This window comes from Aspergillus campestris, assembly GCF_002847485.1.
Source record: "Aspergillus campestris IBT 28561 chromosome Unknown P168scaffold_11, whole genome shotgun sequence".
Lineage (NCBI taxonomy): Eukaryota > Fungi > Ascomycota > Eurotiomycetes > Eurotiales > Aspergillaceae > Aspergillus > Aspergillus campestris.
This window is the reverse complement of record NW_020194346.1, coordinates 222,164-242,870: the sequence shown is the minus strand read 5'-3', so window position 1 is coordinate 242,870 and position 20,707 is coordinate 222,164. Positions and strand designations below refer to the sequence as shown.

Sequence of the window (20,707 nt, the reverse complement as noted above, 5' to 3'; positions counted from 1 at the left end):
TGTAGTGATGTTTTTAGGGCATGTGGATGTACTTTTGTTGGTATACTGTATAGACCTGGATTGGAGTTGTTCACTCACTAGGTAAGAGGTGAGATACCTAGGTAGGAGAATAGACTGATCGGCAGTATATCTCTAGGCAGGGAGTTACTAGGTAGTGTCTGGATTTGATTTTCTTAGAGATAGTCAGTGGATAGATGAGGTTCTACTCTGGTGTCGCTTATAGACTCGATATAAGTTTTTGCTGGCTTCACGTTCAACCCGTCTAACCATTCTATCACACTAATAGAGTCTACATCCATGGCATTAACATCAATCTACTCAGTCTCTGTAAACAGCCCTATTGGACTACACGAGCAGCTAAATCAGCAGCCAGAGCTAGGTACATTCACGATGTCCCTCCTTCTTCTGTCCTGCATCGACAGATACTTTCACAGCCCAATCAGGTTGATTGTTGATACACTGCTTGATATGCCTGTCAGCGTGCTGTTTCTGTATGGATCTTACATACTACACTGCTTTTTATTATCGCCTTAAGTAGACAATGAATATGGAAAACTGCACTGTATCGATTGAAACAAGACATAAAATAGAATAGAGTAGATAGAAGAGTTAACGAAGAACACGTCTCGCTGAACGTGGCACCACTCAGTTTGTTGGAAGAAGCAAATACAAAAGTACCTTTTGAATACTAAGAATAATAATAAGTAGAGACCAGTCGGGGATAAGACGAAGAGGCACACAGCTTTTTCCTCTTGTTTGTCTTGATCTTTGACCAGATTGATTGAATATGGCTGATGGCTTTTCTTCTCTTCACTGTCTTCACCGTCTTAGACGATTGGGAAAACTGAATCGTCAAGTCAAGGAAAGGTAATGATAGATAATGATCGATTGCCCCGCGCCGATCGCCCTAACCCCATCGCTTACCCCATGTTTGAAGACTCGATTCGATGATGCGGTCGCACAGTGTCTGGACATTTCCCATCCTTCAGACACAGCTTCACGGACTAAGTTTATATTCAAACAGAGTTGCTTGACATAACCCTCCGTCGCATCGGTCTCTGATTCGCGCTGTGGGTTAGGGGGTAGATATCGACAGCGCTCGCACGTCGTTGACATCGCCCCTGTTTCTCCCTCTCTGTCTTCTCGTCATGCCGCCTCTAACGGCCGTTCCATCGCTAGCAAGCGATAACACCACTTCGGCATCGTCATCCTCCTCATCCCGTCTATCCCTAGACACAGGATGGGCATCGGGCCTCATCCACCACTCCATCCTCGAAGACGACGGAACGGGCGCGCTCGTAGTTCCCCCTCCCACCCGCCCTATCCAGACCCTCCCTCATAACCACAATCACAACCACCATCCTCCCAATCAACACACATACATCTGCCTCTTCCACATCCTCAACTGCCACCAGACCTTCACCGAACCCGACCACTGGCGAACCCACGTGCAAAGCCACTTCCGCACGCACGAGCCCCCCCACACAGCGCGCTGTCCCCTCTGTCCCCGCGAGCGCTTCGTCGACTCCCCCGACCGCAAAGCGTGGGACGCCATGCTGGACCATGTGGATACCGTGCACTACCAGGCTGGTCAGACGCTCGCTGGTAGCAGGCCGGATTTCGAGCTGATGCAGTACCTTTATGGGCTGAGGATTATCAGCGTTGATCAGTTCAAGGTTATGCAGTTGCCGCCGCCGCCGGAGAGTCCGGCTTATCATCGCTCGCTGGAGACTGTGAGGGCGAGTATTGGGTCGGCGAATGAGCCGTTTTGTGCGCCTTATAGTCGGAGACGGGAGCAGAGGATGAGGGGGCAGAGGCGGGGGGTGGGGGTTGCTTGATTTTTGTATGTTGGTGGTTTGGGGGGTTTGAGGCGAGTGGTGATGACTGTTGTGGATTTGCGGTGAAGCGTGGCATGTTCGATTGTTTGTTTCATTGTGACTGCCATCATGGCTGTCATTTCGGGTTTTGTTCTTTTATGTAAAGTACTTTTTTGGCGCTGTCTCTTGTTGATGTTTTGCTTGTTGGTGTTTTGATAACACAGAACAAGCCACGAGAGCGGCTTCTCTTTGTACCAGCCATTCGTGACGTTTGACTTGTTGTTCAGTGGTTGTTCTGTAGCAAAAAAATCAACACTTGACAGTTGAAAGACAGGGTTCAGTCGAGGGACAGGGAAAGAAGGCTACCCTGGTGTAGTCACACAACGAAGACTTTTCTTACCCAGCAAGGAGTGTACCACTGTAGGCTATTCGGCCTATAGCACGAGCCTCGGTCCGCATGCATGACGAAGACCGGTGAGGGCCGGTTTGGATACATCTCATCTCCCACCTGCCTCGTATTTGACTGCCTCGCACAATTTCAAGATGCTATTCTGGCAATTGGATGACGGCGATATCAACGCTTTCGCAGCCTTGCATAGCGTAATGGTGGTATCGATAGACTTGGTCGTTCTATCTAACAGACATTTTGTTCAATTTTGTTTACCAGAGATTGGTTATTATGGGACTTGACTTGTATCCGAGTCAATGTGTAGTGCTGATATATATATGTGTGGGGGTAGCCAAAATCGTCAGAATATCTGAGATGTCCTTCGTGGCCATTTGGCCATTTTGGCAAGACTGACGCAATTGGAGTAAACAATATTTGATGAGAATATTTAGTAACGAGTCATTCGATATATATCCATCTTGTGTTCATCTAATCTTCCTCTTTACCCAGTTGTATACTCCATCAAACCTTTATAGTCCATCATCCCTTCGGGACGGAGCGACAAACAAGACAAACACCGTCCTCCCACCACACCTGGTCGCAGCTCAAGTTCGCTCGAATGATATCAGCTGCCTTCCTATCCTCAACACAACAGCTCTCTGATTGCCAAACCCTCCCTCGCAGAATGACAGTGGCTATACCACTTGAATTACACAAATAGTCGATCCGAAAATAATCACCCGAACCGACGCCGCAAACTCGTCGCACGACCTTGGAACAACCCTCAATTTCCCCGACCTCTCCAACCCACCCTCGACCTCAACCCAACAATGGAGCGCCTCTCGATCAACGACCCTCCAGCCGGTGGCCAGCAAGGAATTCCCCCGCCGGGATTATCGCAGCAGCAGCAGCAGCAGCAGCAGAACCAATCCCTCGGCCCCATGACGCAAACGCAGGGTCCCCCGCAGTTACCACCGCAGATGTTCACGACCGCTGCCCAGCTATTGGATTTGACAGACAGTATGTTGTCTTGCCTTGCCATTGCCTTTTTGACGCCTCTGCTGTCTTTCTGTGGAGGATCCTGGCTGACAATATTGACTAGAGAAACTCGTTCTTGTTCTCCGCGATGGGAGGAAACTGATCGGCGTGTTGCGGAGTTGGGATCAATTCGGTAGGAGGATGCCACACCCGCGCGCATTTGAAATGATACACGAATATGGAAGATGGTCGGATTTCTAACGCGAGTTTCTTTGCCCCGCACAGCCAATCTTGTTCTTCAAGATACCGTTGAGCGATTGTATGCTGGGAATCTCTACGCCGATATCCCGAGGGGGATTTTCCTTGTGAGAGGAGAGAATGTGTTGTTACTTGGTGAAATTGTAAGAATTTCCTCTCCTCTTTTGATCATTTATTCTGTCATTTTCTTGTTTTGTCGCGTTTGGACCTACCCATTGGCTTGTGTGTGCTGACTCCCTCAGGATCTCGACAGGGAAGATGAGCTCCCCACTACCGTCCAACGAGCTTCCTTCCAAGAAGTGTTTGAGCTCAAGCAAAAGGAAGAGGAACGCCGCAAAGGCAACGACAAGAAACGACACGGCAAACTTCGAGGCCTCGGTTTCGAGGCCGAGCATAGCGGGGAGATTTTGTTCTAGATGGAAAAGCCAGAATCCTCTTTCTTCAGTCTCCATCGTGTCTAGGGGGGCATCATAAGCAGCGGGGCAATATCTACTCTTGACCCAGAATTTTATACGTCTCGACAGATTCAAGCTCCGGGCATGCCCCCTCGACGGTCGCCAGCTCGTTCTGGCTCTCCTTTATGCGATAAGTTGCCAAGGGGAAACATTCGATAGATCCAGGGGGAGGACGTGAGGTACCAAGGCAGCGCGCCTAGAGTGTGGTGCTTTTGACCATCGAATCGGGCAGTACGAAAATCCGATCAAGAAGGAGGAGTAATGGGGGATGAGTGATGTTCACGAGTCACGGAGACAATGAGGGTGAATCTGTTGGAGTATAAGAAAGACCAAATCATGCTTGACGATGTTTATGCCTCGATATCGAGTTCTTCTGTATTCTTATTTTTCTTTTATTCGGGCATATCCCATCTAGCTTGCTTGGTTAGTCGGGGCATATCCAAGGTGGGAGGAGAGAGCGCGTGTGGTGGGAATCTGCCACAACAGACGATAAATTACACTCTCAAACAGAATCACGTATTCATACAATAGCAAACAATCGAACATCCTTGACAAGGAGTATACTGAAGTCGAATGGGATCTATCTACCTGCTAAGTAAAGGTTATCGCTATCGATAGGCGCGCCAAGACCGCCCGCCGTACCTTTTCCGTTTTTTTTTTCTTCAACCACTAAAAAATTCCTCCGCATCCAAACCACCGCTTGACTTCTTCTTCTTCAACTCCTTTCCTCTTCTCTCCCAATCCTCGTTGATTGTTCTCCTAGGCCTGTCGGTCGATCTGTTTCATCATGTCGACGCTGGCGGAGAAGCTTGAGAAGATCAAGTCCCCCAAGCTGCAGAATCAGCACCATGTAAGTTCACATCAATTCAACGTCAAATCGTTTGCTTTAGTGGGGAGTCCGTGGTTAACAGTGCTTTTCCGATGTGAAGACGGCGGTGGTGCTCTCTGCAGTGGAGGACACGCTTCGCGATCAAAAAGCCGATTTTTCTGCGACCGCATACTTCGCAGCCTTACTCGCCCTGCTCTCCCAGTCGCTTTCCGCTGAGCAGGGCATCGTCAGCAAGGACCTGGCCACCTCCGTGGTCTACCTGCTCGACATCGTCACCGCTTCTGTCCCCGCTCCTATCCTCCGCTCCAAATTCTCGCAGATCCTCACCAGTCTCGCGCCCGCGCTATCCCTGCCCGAGGTCGACGCTCCGCTCCTGCGACCTTCCATCGGCTGTCTCGAATCGCTGCTCATCGCCCAAGATGCCGCTGCGTGGAATCTGCCGCACACCCAGATCGGTCCCCGGCGGGCCATCGCGGGCCTGCTCAGTCTGGCCGTCGACCACCGCCCCAAGGTGCGCAAGAGGGCGCAGGATGCCCTGATCGCGGTCCTTCGGGCCCCGCCTCCGAGCCCGTCGCTCGATCACCCCGCTGCCGACATGTGCGCAGAGACCGGCCTGCGCACGCTGGGCGATAGCATCGCTGCGGCGACGAAGCAAAAGCGAGGCCGTCACGACCAGCAAGGCCGAGAGAATCACGACCCTCTGGTCATCCACTCTCTGCAGCTCGTGAAGACGGTCGCGACCGCATCGGGAGGCTGGCCCAGCAAGAAGATTGAGCCGTTGTGCGAGCTCCTGATGAATGCGTCCCGGTCCACCAACGAGTATATCACAATGGGTGCTTTTGAGGTCTTCGAGGTGATCTTTTCCAGCATGGCCAACGAGTTCTCCTCGTCGAAACTCCCCCGTCTGTTGGACGCGATTTCGGAATTGAAGCCCGCGCAGAATGATTCGCAGCTCTTGCCGCCGTGGATCGCTGTCTTGTCCCGCGGATACGATGTCTCCGCCCAGGTTGCCCCCGAGGATACTTTCGAGAAGCTCCCGGCTCTGTTCGACCTGATTTCTGGATATCTGACTTCGCCGTCGAGCAACATCCGTGTGTCTGCCTCGGAATGCCTGGTCTCGTTTCTGGCCAACTGCATCCCGAACAGCGTGATCATTGAGCCGTCGATCTACGATGAGAAGACCCTGGAGAAGCTGGCCAAGGCCGCGACGGGTCTCCTGTCGGTGAAGTACCAGGCCGCATGGATGGAAGTGTTCAATGTCTGCTCGGCCGCGTTCGACTGCTTCAAGTGGCGGGCGAGCCCCTTCCTGGAGGACATTGTCCGGATTGTGGGAGAACTCCGCACGAACGAGTCGTTCCACGGGAAGAAGGAGGCCGACCAGGTCCTCGGCAGTGCGGTTGAGGCTATGGGCCCGGCGGCGGTTCTGGAAATCCTGCCTCTGAACATCATCAATCAGAAGGCCGGCCAGCCTGGCCGCGTGTGGTTCCTCCCCATTCTTCGGGACCATGTCACCAACACAAACTTGGGCCATTTCCGCTCTGAGCTTGTTCCTCTGAGCGAATCTTTGTACCAGAAGAGGACGGAATACGCCTCTGCGGAGAAGACGGTCGAGGCGAAGATCTTCGAGACCCTCGTCCAGCAGACGTGGTCCATTCTCCCGGGGTACTGTGAGCTGCCCTTGGATCTGGTGGAGAGCTTTGATCAGTCCTTTGCTGAGCTCCTCTCCAACGTTCTCTATAAACAGACGGATCTCCGTGTGGAGATCTGCAAGGCCCTGCAGAACTTGGTGGATTCGAACCAGGCCATCTTGTCGGTGGAGTCAGAAGGTGATGACCTGATTCTCCAGCGGAGAATCACCAAGAAGGCGGCCAAGAAGAACATCGCCCACCTTTCCTCGTTCGCGAGTAACTTGCTTGCGGTGCTGTTCAACGTATACAGCCAGACGTTGCCCCACTACCGAGGCCACATCCTCCAGTGCATTAACTCTTACCTGAGCATCACCCCGGAGCAGGTTCGTAAAATCGAGTTGCCCTCGCTATGACATGTCTTGTTAACCATGCGTCTAGGAACTGAACGAAACATTCACCCGCGTTACTTCCATGCTCGAGTCGTCCGTGGCCTCCGAGCAGGAGACCGCAAACAAGCAAGGTGGCCACCAGCAGGGTGGTTCCGGCAACAAGATGCCGCCGACTTCTCACACTCTCATTGACTTGGTTATTGCCATGTCGATCTATCTTCCTCGGACAAGCTTTGCGAGCCTCTTCGCTATGGCCGCGAACATCCTGAACGGCATCACCGGCGACCAGCAGCTAATCAAGAAAGCCTACAAGCTAATCCCCCGCCTGGCTACGACGGAGACTGGGGCCGAGGCCCTGGTGGAACGGAGCTCGGAGCTCCAGACTCTTATTCTGTCGACTGCAGACAAGACCCCGGCATCTGCGCGCCGGGACCGCATGCTCGCCATCGACGAATTGGTCACATACCTTCCCACCTCTGACTTGCATTTCATTCCGTCCATCCTCTCCGAGGTGGTCCTCGGATGCAAGGAGAGTAACGAGAAGGCCCGGACCGCCTCTTTCGACCTTCTCGTCCACCTCGCGAAGAGAACGGCCGATGAGGAGCGCAACCCCGCCGGCACCAAGATCCGCAACTCACTGGTGCCCCACATGCCTGATGACGCCCCGGATGCCCCGGCCACCATCGACGAGTTCTTCACCATGGTCTCAGCCGGTCTGGCGGGTAGCTCACCGCACATGGTCGCCGCGTCGGTGACGGCGTTGTCGCGACTGTTCTTCGACTTCCACAAGCAGCTCCAGCCCAATGTGCAATCCGACCTCGTGCAGACCGTGGAGCTGTTCCTTACCAGCAACAACCGCGAAATTGTCCGCTCTGTTCTCGGCTTTGCCAAGGTGGCCGTCGTCGTCCTGCCGGACGATCTCCTCCGCCCCCGCCTAGCCACTATGGTTCCCAACCTCATGGTCTGGAGCAAGGAGCACAAGGGCCGTTTGCGCAGCAAGGTCAAGGGTATCCTAGACCGACTGATGCGCCGCTTCGGCGCCGCCGCCATCGAAGAGGTCGTCGGCGACGAGGACCGCAAACTGGTCACCAACATCCGCAAGCTGCGCGAGCGCCGCAAGAAGAAGAAGGCCGGCGAGAACGACGAAGACGAAGACGAAGACAACGCCAAGAACAAGACCGCTGCCGCCCCCAGCGACGGCAAGGCCTTCTCCAACGCCTTCGACAAAGCCGTCTACGACGACTCCGACCTCTCGGGATCCGACCTGGGCTCCGACGACGACGCCAGCGAGATCGAGATCGACGCCGAGGGCACCATGCGCGCCAACAAAGGCGCCAACACCGCAGGCCGCGGCAAGGCCGGCAAGAAATCCAGACAGCAGAGCGGAAACGAGCAGTACATCCGCGAGATGTCGCCCGAGGACAACCCGCTCGATCTGCTGGCTCCCGACGCCCTGGCGCACATCTCCACGACGAAGCCCAGCGTGCGCTTCCTCAACACGGGGCCCGGCTCGCGCCGCAAGCACGCCGCCAAGTACGGTCCCGACGGCCGTCTTCTCCTGGGCGACGACAACACAGACGCTGGCGCAGCCGGCCTGGACGGCGAGGGCGCCGGCGGCGAAAGCGGCATCAACGCCTACGTCGCGGCTATTAGCGGTCCCGACGCCGTGCGCCGCGGCCAGCGCGGAAAGTACAAGATGGGCCAGTCCCAGCAGAAGAGGAACGCCGGCGGCGACGACATGGACATTGACGATGGCGGCAATGACGCCGATGCCAGGAAGCGGCCCTCCGATGGTGGCCGCCGCGGCCTGGGTGTGCCCAAGGTCCACGGAGCGAGCAGTAGCAACAGCCGGATCCAGAAGCGACGGAATCCCAGAGGTCGTGGTGGGGGTTTCCGTGGGCAGAGGGGGAGGAGGTAAATCTGAAGACTAAAAATTCGTGTCTTCTTCGTTTCGAGTTTATATTTCCATGTGATGATCAGAATGGATCAAACTGCCATCAGAGTTTACTGGAATGAGTGTATTGAATGGAATGGAATGAAATGAATGATCAATACTGGGGATTTACCTCTAGCACATATTTTCATGACTTGCGCATTATGGGGGTGAAGTTCTTGCTTTCTTTCTTTCGTCTTTCTTATCGATTGTGGAGGAGAGTGACTTATAAATATCTATGAGTATGAGGGTGACTATATGCACAAACCAACACGGCCATGTCTTTTCCCTTTCTTCTTTTCTGCCTCAATTCTCCGGGTAGTAGCTGTTAGTCTACGAAGTATGATATCTATATCTATCTTCTGTCTGTCTGTCTTGTTCATAGTTTACTTTTGTTTCTTTTCTGCTTTGATTCGGTATTATATACCCTCTTTTTCTCAGTTATCATAAAATGCATGTCTATTCTTTTCTATCCTTTGCTTTCTATTTTCAATTCAATCAACTTTATCTGTTCCTACTGCTTAGTTAAAGGGCATACAGGCATGCATACATACATGTATACACACATTAGCTCCCCATCGACTCCGTACTCCGTAACCGTACCTATTGTACCTACACCTACACCTACACCTACACCTAGGCACCAGGTACCCGAGTAGGTAGGTAGGTAAGTAGCTCATTCAAGCATATCACGTAAGTACATACGGAGTCCCTCCAAACAATTCAACACCGTACTGTAAGTACTATACGATTACCCAGGTAAATAGACAGATAGGTAGGTAGGTAGGTAGATAGGTACTGTAGGCAGTGAGGCGAGAACGCAGAGTAAATAATTTCCCAGGATGGGTGCTTATTACATCGACATGAAAATGAGATAGGTAGATAGATAGATAGATAGATAGATAGATAGATAGATCACATCAGAAAGCCAAATCGGTACACTGAACTGCAAATTAAGATAAAACAAAAATGGATGTTTTTTTCCTTCTTCTTATTGTTATTATCATTTTTTTTTTCTTTGCTAGGGAAAAACATTTAAGAATAAGGTTACCGATATTAAACCAAACAGAAGCGTAGCCATAAATAAAATAGTTAGCTTCATTTGTTTGCTGCTTGCTTGATTGCTTTCGTTTTTTTTACTTCTTCTTTGAGTCTAACTTTTGTCCTTGCTTCGTTTCTTACTTTATTACTTCTTATCTTTTTTCTTTTTTTTACTTCTGACTTGTTACTGTTTTTCTTTCTTGCTTACGTGCGACATGCAATATTTGGTTTCGGTTTCGGTTTCAATTTTCCACTTTTCAGGGAGGAAAGTGACTCCAATTTATCTCTGAATTTACAGCTTTATCTATTTATTCTTTCATATGAAAGACTGAATCCGTCGGGTATCAATTCTTGCGCTAGAAATACAGTACACTGTCTTTCATCTATTCGTGGCAGAGACGACAGCCGTGACTGATGGATGGATGAGGAGGGTGGCTTTGTTCCCTCCTACCATGCTCGAGGACACGATCTGAAAGAAATAGAAGAAATGCAGGAAAACGAAACTGAAAACGAAATAAACCAACGCCGTTACAGCCACCTAATAAAAACTCCTGTACGAACTGAGAAACCCGACCGATGCGATGAGCAAATTCGGATCGATCGAAGCAGATGAAACACGCTCTGGAAATCGTCCCGCGTATCGAAAAATAGTGGTATCATGTCGGCATTAAGATTGAAAGGAGATATGTATGGATGCAAGGGCTCGCGCTGTCAAAAATGAGGAACGAGAGAGAACGGGAAGCTGTACAAAACGCGGACGGAGCGCGAGGTTCATCCGGTCAACGCCGCCGTTTGCGGGCCCTGCGAAGCCATGTTTGCCACCATCGACTGACACCTAGCACCGCCGCGCGTCCGTCATCTTTCCGTTCTGTCCCGTCCGGGTTGCCGAGAACCATCGCGAAGATCCAGAAAAAGGCGGCGGTCCATGCGAGGAGGAGGAAGGCGACGGAGAGGAGGGACGACAGCAGGAGGACTGCAATCAGACCGCCGACGGAGTAGGACGCACACGAGTCTGCTTTCGATTGCCGATCGAGGTTGTTGTATACGGACTGTGATGGGGAGGACCGTTGCGACGACTTTCGCAGACGCACCAAGCGTTCGTGGATATGTAACTGGGGCACCAGCAGGTCACAGAGCTGGGCGCGAAAGGTCGTCGCGCGAAAGTATGGGATGCAGGAACAGACACGGAGCGGCGAGACGAGGATGACGAAGAACAGGCCGAAGAGCGTATAGATGCATGCCGCGAACGAGAAGATCGGGATTGGGGCGGACAGTCGAAGCTGGACGATTGACACACTACCGTTAGCGAGCGAACATCGAGGACAGACAGCGGGGGCCTTACCAGCATCAGGAGGGCATCCTGGTTGTCATCCGCCAGAGAGTCCTCATCACGGACTACCCGCTTGTGCGCGCGAGACGCAGTCGAGGGATGATTGTCGCTCGACAGGTGTGAGGAGTGGTCGGTCATGCTTCCACGAAGACGCTCTTCCTTGCGCATGGCACCGCTGCTAGACGAAGCCCCAGTCAACATGGAACCATTCTCCAAACAGGGCGAGGTTACAAACGTCACGGGAACCGCCGCGGGCTGCGCGAAATCCGGGTACACCGTCTCTACCGGACCCCGAGCCGGGTAAGGGCCGTCGAGGGAAGCGCGACCGGAATGCTTAGCGAAGGAAGGGTCCCACATGTCGGAAGTATAATCGTGGGGCTGGGGGGTTCGAAACCGGTCGGAATCCGACGGACGGGGGGTGATTGCCCCGTGCTGCTGCTGCTGCTGTTGCCGCTGGTTGGGCGGGGATGACGACGATTCGCAGGGCAAGTGAGCCGCAGGGGGAGTAGGAGGATTCGAGGGGCGGTTATCGACTGTCACCAGGCGGCCATGATCCTGGTAATAGGCAGGAGAATATGACATCTCGGGCGGGCCCATGGTTGGCAGCGGAGCAGGAATAGAAAGGAGCAATCAGAGAGATAAGGCGGGCCAAAACAAGGGCACACGGCGACAGGCCGGGTGTATATCCCCCTTCAACCAGAGCGGCGAACGACACCCACGGTGGTACAGAGACGAACACAGAAGCCCACGGAGAGAAGTTCACTGCATGGCTTCTGATGCAAGGGGCACACACGCCCGGGAGGAACAAGGGGAGGGAGGGGGGAGGAGGGGAAGGGAGGAGATAGACAAGTCGACAATGCCACAGCAAGGCGGAGGGACGAAGCAGAAAAAGGGGGGTAGTAGTCGTCGTCGTCAAAGCGGAATGGGAGGGAATGGAATGGGGAGGAGAGGAGGCGGGAGAGGAGCGGAGGGAAGGAGACCAGGAAGACTTATAAGAGAGCCATGAGACACAAAAAAGCCCAGAAAGGTTGCAGCGGAGACCCAAGAAAGGGCACCAAAGCCCAAGAGAGAAAAAAAAGGGTTGGTTGTCTTGGGGGAGAACGAAAGCTGCAGCGGAAGGCCGCTTTTTTTGCCTGCCAAGAGAAGCCCAGATGCCGAGATCTTGGCATGGTTGACATCAAAGGCGTCTCACTCGTCCGTGATCTTGGGAGATCCCGTCGTAAACCAAATCAAAAAGACAGGGTGGGAGGATTCAACCAGAGAATGAGGAGAGACCGGTAAGGAAGACCCATGGTCTGGATTGACCAACATGGATTCATCATGGCAGATATTGGAAAGAAATAGGTAGAGACTGGAGAGCCTGATGAAGATGAAGAGAGGAAACGGGATCCAATTCGCGATGATGAATCACTGATTCCCCCCCAGCCGCAAGCAGCCATCGTCCCATACAGTACAGTATTGTCACCCATTACATTGTCCGTATCGACATCCACTCAGTCTCCCTGGTAATACCAATACCACAACCCGACCTGACCATACCGTCTGCCAAGATGCCAAGAGTCTGCGGGGGTTTCCCTTCGCAATGTGGGCGATGCGATTGGCCATTCCGACCAGGGAAATCCGTCCGGGATCCGCATTCGGACACTGGATGGACGCCTTGGCAGTATTACAATCGCTATCCTGTTAGTCACGGTACGACCGACGGAGGGTCTAGTGCTGACCCCAGGGATTCCAAGGGCGAAGATCCTCTACATTGTTGAGATTTGCCGGTATGGAAGAGACTTGAAAAAGACTGATGGAGACCCCGGAGAGACGTTCTCTCCGTCATTTACCCTCCTCTCCGACACCCCGCCCAGAGAAATCGCCCAGCCCGCCGAGAGATTGGCAACCACTCCATCCGGCCTGTTGTCCTCGCGTCTGGGCTTGGGGCTGCTGCGTGTCTCCGAATCACTGAGACAAGAAAGGGATTCTCTATCAATTAGGTAATAGGGATTCACCGGGTGGCTTTTGGCTTTACGGTATGCAGCATCTTTCCTGTCTGTATCATCACGATTGATGCATCCACCCTCAACACTCCCCCAAGTCTGAGATACGACCGATCCTCTATCGATATCATCAGTTCCAGAAAACCACCCGCAAGGCTGAATCGGTGATGAACCGTCACCAAAACTCTCCCTGACGAGATTGATCGACTGGTCAGGGTCAGGGGGGCCCACCCCCGTCTTCCAAAGAGGATGAAACATGCCCCCCCCTCACTCGGGGGACCCATCTACTGCCTTCCCGCTCAGACTGGCATGTGGTTTCCATGACGTGGAGATTCGAGACCAGGCCCAGCATTCTTGACCTCGACCGAGCAGGACGGACTCTGGCCGTTTCGTAAAGCTCATGTCTCGGCAGTCCTTTGCCGTTGGCTCATTTTATATCCCGCTATTCGCTGCCAATCCAGTCTGGCTTGGCCGTGTCGGCCTGCGTCCTGCCGAGGTCTTGGATAGGCCTCGATTTAGATCCGTCATTCTTGGCTAGGACGGGTTGCTGTGCTGTTTAGGACAAGTTCACGACGCTCCTTCGTCCAAGGGATGGCGCGGCAGGACTAGGGTGACGTGCTTGCGTCGATCGACTCCTTTGTGACATTGTGGATATCCGGTTGGAGATGCCACGGTCGCTAGGCGGTAGTCATGGGATAGCGCCACTCCGTACGGACGGTGGGCTCGGGTGGTCTATTGAACCTATTTATCTCTATCCTAATTAAATATTATCTATGGTTTTGTCTATATATACGTGAGTATATACAAGCATATATCTGTTTAGCCCAGATAAAATGAAGGAGGTATAATATGAAGGTCCGTGACAATGGCAGATGAACTGTCAACACGGGTCTAAATTCGTCTACTGCCGTACCTCTTTCTGTCGGGTGCATAAGGTGGATATCTAGTGCACTGTCGGATCACAACCCAACTAGTCAATGATCAGCCTGTAGCAGGCTACTTATGTACCTACCTATCTAAGGTAGATATTAAGATACATAATAGGTGAATATGGAGTAGATGGCGGTGTGGCCCGTGTGTGCGTGAATGAAAAAGCCACGATGGATGATATATCTGCAGGACCGCCACTGACTGGTCTTTTGATCTTCCTGATCAACCGTCATGCATTGGCCAGGTATCCTGATCTGCTAGGCTTGGTATTCTCTATCAAAAAAAAAAAATCTTTCTTTTTCTTTTTATTCTACCTTATTTATTTTTTACTCTACCCTATATGCCATCTCTGCGCTGTGGGTGGAACACACCCTTAGGACTCCATATAAAAGGCGATCATTAATTCAACATTGTGCAATCATTTACCACTATGAATCAAACTCTCTACCACTGAAGTAGGCTGATATCAGCATACAGCCAATCCTTTCCTTCCCCACCTCAAAGATCTAACTACGAGTGATAGTATGTAGTACTTCCGGTCTCGCACATTTTGGCCAGCTGTCAACGTCGGAGGAGCGTCAGCCGACGCAAAGAACAGCCGCAGGAGTCAGGAACAAGAACCTGAGGGACAACACGTCACTGTGGGGTGTCTAGTCATAGCTTAGGGATATCGGGTGGGCTTGCATGGGCGTTTTGATGGGAAAGTGGTGCTTGACAATGGTCTTGTCGGTGTTCTCTCGGTTAGCTGGTATCCCTTCGTTGAATGATTCCAAGGCCATATATATACGATGGAGATGTGTAAGGCTGTTTGCACATAGTGAGGTGGTGTATGTATAATTGATTTTGTTTTGTGTTGTTTTTTATCATGCTGCTCTTCTATTCCCCGCATCACAGCGATCATCCAAAGTCCACATGTTCTCCCACACAATGGGATTGTCAAGAAGAGCTTACTCGCAGTGGGAAGAGTTGCCTACCTACATAATGTTATCAATATAGCATTCTTCAGAATATAGGCTGTGCGCTGGATAACCCCAAATTGTTTATTCCTCTTCTTCTTTCCCTTCCTGCTCCTTCTGTGCCTTGTGCTCATCTGGGGCACCATCCCGTGAGTCAACGCGAGAACCTCCTGCGTTGCATCCTCTGCAGAAATTCCAAATTTATTTACATTCATAGACGGAGTAATAATCAATGGAGTTGTTGAAAGATTCTGGATTTACATCTGCTATATGAACCGTATATTAGCATAGTATCAACTACATTCCCCATGGGAATTCATATAAATATCTACAATGTTTGTGAAGCAGACAGTCAACACAAACAAACGCACAGACGGTCAACTGGAACGCCATATGAGCGCGAATCGGGTTTAGCGGAAACCCTATACTCAAGGATCGTTTCTCTCTTTTTTTTTTTGAGAACAATCAGCCGAGCACCTACCCTGGGTCAATCAGCCCATAGTAACTGTCGTGATACCCATAGCAAGGGGAGGGGGGGAAACACCCCATCCATCCATCAATCCATCCCGCACAAAAGCAAGCAAGCACCCCCACCCCTTACAAAACCCACACACATGAGTTTCGAATATCGGTCATATTGAGAATGTATCTACTACCCCCCCCGTACGACCTACCTAGGCGCGCGCAAAGCAGACAGGAAGGCAATCCGTGTTGTAGTGGTGGTGCTTGTGACTGCCCCGGACAGAGGGTCGCCGAGGGAGGCCGGAGCGGAGCTAGGTGTTGATTATGCGAGCGTGGTGGTGGTGGTGGTGTGTCGCACAGTCCGTCATCCTAGTCATGGCGGGCGCGCAGCTTGCATTTTGGATGGGTTCGAGGGTGGTTGTTGTTTCTTGTTGTTTGTTTCGGGTGGTTGTACATGGTGTCCTTGGGGGTGATTGTGATTACGTGGACGGGTTATCTAGACGGGGATGGGGAGGAGACGTGGTTATATTTATTCACGGTATGGGTGGTTATATATGTAAGGATGTTGGAATGTCACTTGTGTCATGAGATAGGAATGTTATATTTGTTATGAAAGGATTTGCCCGAAATCAGCAGGATTCTCTCCTCGAACATATTGTATGTACGTAGCTCACGGCTATGGAGAAGATACAGTATATTAATTTACCCCCAGACTTTGGACCCCACCGGGAGGGAGCTACCTGGAGATGGCAGTCCACATACTCCAGAGTCCTCCGTACATTCCCCAGATAAAAGTAAACAGCCAAGATAGTAAGGTACATGTGTACTCCATACCTCCAAACCCAGAATGTCCCAACATTGTGACGGCGTTCGGTGGGGCGCCCACCTGCAAGGGTCTGGCCTGGTCCTGACCTTAGTTAGCGCAGGACAACCACCACCACAGTGGAGGTTACGTCTCAGCTCAAGTTAGGGGGGGGAAAGGGCATCGTTGACAGTTTTTGCAACCAGTGGACAGCATCCACATTCAAGCCCATAAAGTTTGCTACCGGCATCTCGTGCCTATCGAAATATGGAAATATGTACGGAGGAGTAGGTGACCCCCCTGACCAGTCAATTCCGGTTCGCCCCACGGGACAACGCCGGCACGGCGCGACCTGTCCAGTGTCCAAGCCATTGTGAGACATGCGCGCACACACACACATCCTCCTTTCTTCTGCTTCTTCTGCCTCCCCCCTAGATTGTTGGATGCAGCTGCAGGCAGGGAAGAGACTGTACGACGGGGTGGGTCGCATGCTGTTGTGTGACTTGATTAGGGGCAGGAAAATGACAGTTCAATTTATTCTTTTTTTCTTCTCAATTGGTTTGTTTTATTTATATATCTACCTTACTTATCCACTCTGTGTTTATTTTCCCTTTTTTTTAAAGTTGAGATTGATTGGACGGGAGAAGTTGCCTACTTGAACGTAAATGACAAGAGGGGTTGCCTTTTGTATATATATTTTTTTCATTTAATTTTTCTATTTACTTTCTGAATTCAATCAAGTCCATCATTTCCAGTTCCTAAGCCTAGTCCCGTGTGCTTGCATGCATGCAAGACGGCAATCAGACTGGATCCCATCCATCTTAGTCCCAGTCCCACTAAGAGAGCGTCGGCATTGCAGAGGAAGGCCCTTCCTCTAGTTATGTAGTGCATGGTATGAAGCCACTCGAAGAAGAGAAACAGATAGAGAGCGTGGGAGGGCCACATGTATCTTTTTGTACCTGCTGGCCTGGGCTATATACATGGTAGATATTCATTGTGTTGTATGTGGAGAAAGAAAAAGAAAATAAATAAGAAAGGATCAAGAATAAATAAATATAGATATAAATAAATCCTTACTTCTGAAATTATTTTCCATTAAAGAAAAAAAATAAAGCTTTGGCCATCCCCACTATGACACACTTGCATGGCACAGACAGTAGTGCTCAGCTGTACGGGAGGTGAGCTCCCTATTTTCAGCTGCGTTGAGCAAATTCTGTCATCCACGTACTCGCCAATATTATCAACACTGTTATATAGAATAAAGGTAGAGATGAGAAATATTCTTAGTTTGAAGTGTATAAAGATACTGCATACTATTGCAGGGTTAGTCCGCCTCTGATCTCGGAAAACTGCAAAAAGCCGGTCAAGGCAATTGGCCGTCGAGGCGTTCATTAATAGCTGGGCAGATGGTGTAACTATGGTTCCAATTGTTAGCTGACAGCTCTTCCAATTCCTCTTTGAATACTTCTACCCCAGTAAGCAATTACATAACTCCATATGAGAGTGCCAGGAGGAAAGGTCTACAGGTCAACATGTTGATGCGGTCTCACAAATTGCGGGAATTGGGATCACCCTGCGCAAGACAGGATGCCGAAGAGCGTCTGACGCAGACAGACTCCGCAGCACATATCTAGCATCGGTATGGGCATGCACATCCCATGAAGCTATGAAGAATGGGGGTGTGGGGTTTACGGATGATGCGGTGGAATGTTTGTTCTTTTGTAGGCGTGAGTACATAAGTCCATGACAGGCACCGAGTTCTTGGGTCTGTCTGTGTCTGTGTCTGTGCCCGTGGGTGAGGAATGCAGATATAATTCTTTCTATTCTTTTATACTTTTATTACTTTGATTAGTTGTGTTGATTTATTGACAACGGTAATATATAATATATATACTCTAATTTTCTTTTCGAAGCATGGTCCAAATCATAACAGTTCGAATGACAACCAGCAAGGATCCTCCCAACTTTTAAGGCTGAGACTCGGGTCCGACGCGGAGAATGGATGACTCCATACAAGGGTTGACTAACAGCTACTAGTTTTATGCTAGGCCATTTGGAGGAGATTCATCTAGGGGCCGCCCGTCCGCCATTCCCCCCTAGCTTTACTGTACTATAATATGGAGTGCAGGAGGAAGGAGCCAGGAGCTAGGAGCCAGGAGGCTAGGAGTGTTTATTGTTGTGGGAAAGTTAAAATGTGTGGTCGGTCTTAGACTAGGTTCAGAGGGTGGATTGGTGATTCCAGTTTTTGATTTATTATTTTAGGTATTATTTTTGGACTCTCGGGGAGAAGAAGAAATGAGAATACGGTAAATGAGGCCGGGGAGAGCAGCCAATGATGAGATGTGATTTAATCTACTCATCGCGAGCGGGATAGGAGGCTTGGTGAGTGCATTGTTTATTGCGTGGATTATCCATCGCGAGGCCAGGGATTCCTACCTGTCCCTCGGGCTTTGTGGGTTGACTTGGACAAGGAGAGAAAAAAAAAAAAAAAAAGGGAAAAAAAGGAAAGGACGGAAAAGAAATTTGATCGGCCCACAGATGATGTATCAAGATCATCGACATAACAGCAAAACCCGACGGATCAGCATCGGGAAAGGCTCCACATTGTCAAAGGAATCCGTTAGGAATTCTGTGGCGGAAGGGAGTGGTAGTGGTGGCTGGTGCTGTATGGGGTGACTAACATTTTATGTAAGCCGTCTTTTTAGCATTGCGGCTGTAGGTACTGAATAATAAGGAGCCGCTGAGAATGGATGACGGAAGGGGCAAAGCGGTCCGTAAAAATAAAATCATAATATAATAAAATAAAATAAAGTAAAGGAGAAAGAAAGAACGAAAGACGATAAGAGAAACAATATGGAAATAGTCCATAGACAAGAGAAAATCAATCAGTTCCAGTGTGATAAAGCTTGTCATTGACAGCACACGGAATGTCTCAGCAGTCGGGCACACGCAGCCCTGGTTGATATATTGTTAGGTGCTACAGTATAATAAACGGCTATTCTCGCATTCTAGTGTGTGGAAAACAAGGCTACTAAAACCCCTTGGTGGGACAGGGGAGAGGGAGAGGGGGCAGTTGGCGTAAATAAAGGCGATGAGACCCGACAAGCGATGGGAGTTTTACTCGGCCCTTAGCTTCGGAGCATGAGATTGAGAATTGGGGGCGAGAGAGGAGAGAGATGGGGGGGAAGGGGCCGCAGAGGGTCCTACTCCATATGTACGCAAGTGCATGTCTTGTCCGACAACCGACTAAGATGGAGAAGGGTTAGTTCGGAATCAGGATAGACCCGGGTGGATTCAGGATTTGGGATGTAATTCCTCATGGTAGGGGTAAGGGGGGGAAGAGGAGGGTAGTGGGAGGGGGAGTGGGGGCCCAGGCCGAGTGGAGACGCACAGGAAAGACGGCGACTGCAACATTTTGCATTTTGCAGATGGTCCAAGTGGAGAGGGGCGCCTCATGCCTAACTAGGCTGCCGGGAGCTTAGGTGGTTGAGCTTATGGCCATACGCCAGTAACGCCAGTCATGTACGGTGTCTGCCGAGTGGCGTCCCCACTGGCAGACAGGATTATCGAATAAATATAAATATATATATATATATATTTATATTTTGTCATTTTTATTTATATATTTATTATTAATAATATCAAGCCTACCGAGTTGAGTTTCTCTTTCTTTCTGAATTATTACATTACTGTTGTATTTCTTATGATAATAATGATAATAATAATAATAATAATATTAATAATATTAATATTAATATAATAAAAATAGGATGCCACGGGGAAGAAAGGACTGGTGGGTCGGGGTTCCATGGTCCACCTGCAGCCTTTCGGCGAGTCACAGCCGGGGGTTCGTGCTGGACTTCCCCATCCCGTCATCCCTGAAGCTGCATTTCTGACTCCGGCGCTTGCATCCTCGTCAGACACGGCCCTGTTTCGGGGCGGTCCAACTCCATACGAACTAAAAATTCTCGTTATTTTACCCACTTCCCATGATGCTACTTGCCTAACCCCTACTCCGCTTGGATCCTCTTTTTTCCATCACCATCAACAGTCAACCAGCATTGGTGCTATTGCCGGCAGTGGACACACTGCTATCACATTGGTCCCCGTCTGCCATCAGCCTCCTCTAGCCTAGAATCACATTCCACTGTCCTCACTTGGTGGAATTGATTGGATGGAAATATTCTTTTATTTATTCTATCTGATTTATTTTTTTTCTCTTCCCCAATTTTATTATCTATCATTATTTTATTTTCATTCTTCCAACAAGAATGAAAATAAAAATAAAATAAAGGGCAAAACACGCGATGTGTGGTCCCTTAGTACTGAAGCTATAATCTGATATATGTCACGATGGATTGAATGTATGATTGAAATCCTTAATTCTCAACTTCTACTCTTGTTCAGTGTCCACTGTCACTCGGACATGAGCCGAATGATGAGAGCGATCAGTATAAATATCAACAAGATCAAGGAACTGGGGGCAAAATCACCATGAGTGAAAGAAGATTAATAAGGAATAAACC

At 50.3% G+C, this 20,707-nt stretch overlaps 5 protein-coding genes across 5 annotated transcripts; 4 read left to right on the top strand and 1 right to left on the bottom strand.

Annotated features, from left to right (window-relative positions):
* Nucleotides 1-1,148: 1,148 nt before the first annotated feature.
* P168DRAFT_321002 (uncharacterized protein) lies at nucleotides 1,149-1,838 on the top strand (the record flags this gene model as incomplete). Its single annotated transcript, XM_024840424.1, has 1 exon — nucleotides 1,149-1,838. One exon carries the CDS (start codon nucleotides 1,149-1,151, stop codon nucleotides 1,836-1,838), a length of 690 nt encoding a protein of 229 aa, XP_024690006.1.
* Nucleotides 1,839-3,185: 1,347 nt separating this feature from the next.
* P168DRAFT_241429 (U6 snRNA-associated Sm-like protein LSm1) lies at nucleotides 3,186-3,857 on the top strand (the record flags this gene model as incomplete). The annotated part of the gene is made up of 4 exons (XM_024833759.1): nucleotides 3,186-3,225; nucleotides 3,308-3,376; nucleotides 3,469-3,584; nucleotides 3,684-3,857. The coding sequence occupies 4 exons, from the start codon at nucleotides 3,186-3,188 to the stop codon at nucleotides 3,855-3,857; spliced, it is 399 nt and encodes a 132-aa protein (XP_024690005.1).
* Nucleotides 3,858-4,025: 168 nt separating this feature from the next.
* P168DRAFT_48702 (uncharacterized protein) lies at nucleotides 4,026-4,460 on the top strand. The gene has a single exon (XM_024841969.1). The coding sequence runs from the start codon at nucleotides 4,194-4,196 to the stop codon at nucleotides 4,425-4,427; it is 234 nt and encodes a 77-aa protein (XP_024690004.1). The 5' UTR covers nucleotides 4,026-4,193; the 3' UTR covers nucleotides 4,428-4,460.
* A 122-nt stretch (nucleotides 4,461-4,582) lies between these two features.
* On the top strand, nucleotides 4,583-8,995 carry P168DRAFT_257865 (mRNA-binding protein RRP12). Its single transcript, XM_024834574.1, has 3 exons — nucleotides 4,583-4,746; nucleotides 4,826-6,736; nucleotides 6,792-8,995. The coding sequence occupies exons 1-3, from the start codon at nucleotides 4,684-4,686 to the stop codon at nucleotides 8,658-8,660; spliced, it is 3,843 nt and encodes a 1,280-aa protein (XP_024690003.1). The 5' UTR covers nucleotides 4,583-4,683; the 3' UTR covers nucleotides 8,661-8,995.
* A 1,500-nt stretch (nucleotides 8,996-10,495) lies between these two features.
* On the bottom strand, nucleotides 10,496-11,643 carry P168DRAFT_320999 (uncharacterized protein; the record flags this gene model as incomplete). Its single annotated transcript, XM_024840423.1, has 2 exons — nucleotides 10,496-10,996; nucleotides 11,059-11,643. 2 exons carry the CDS (start codon nucleotides 11,641-11,643, stop codon nucleotides 10,496-10,498), a joined length of 1,086 nt encoding a protein of 361 aa, XP_024690002.1.
* Between the last annotated feature and the right edge of the window lie 9,064 nt (nucleotides 11,644-20,707).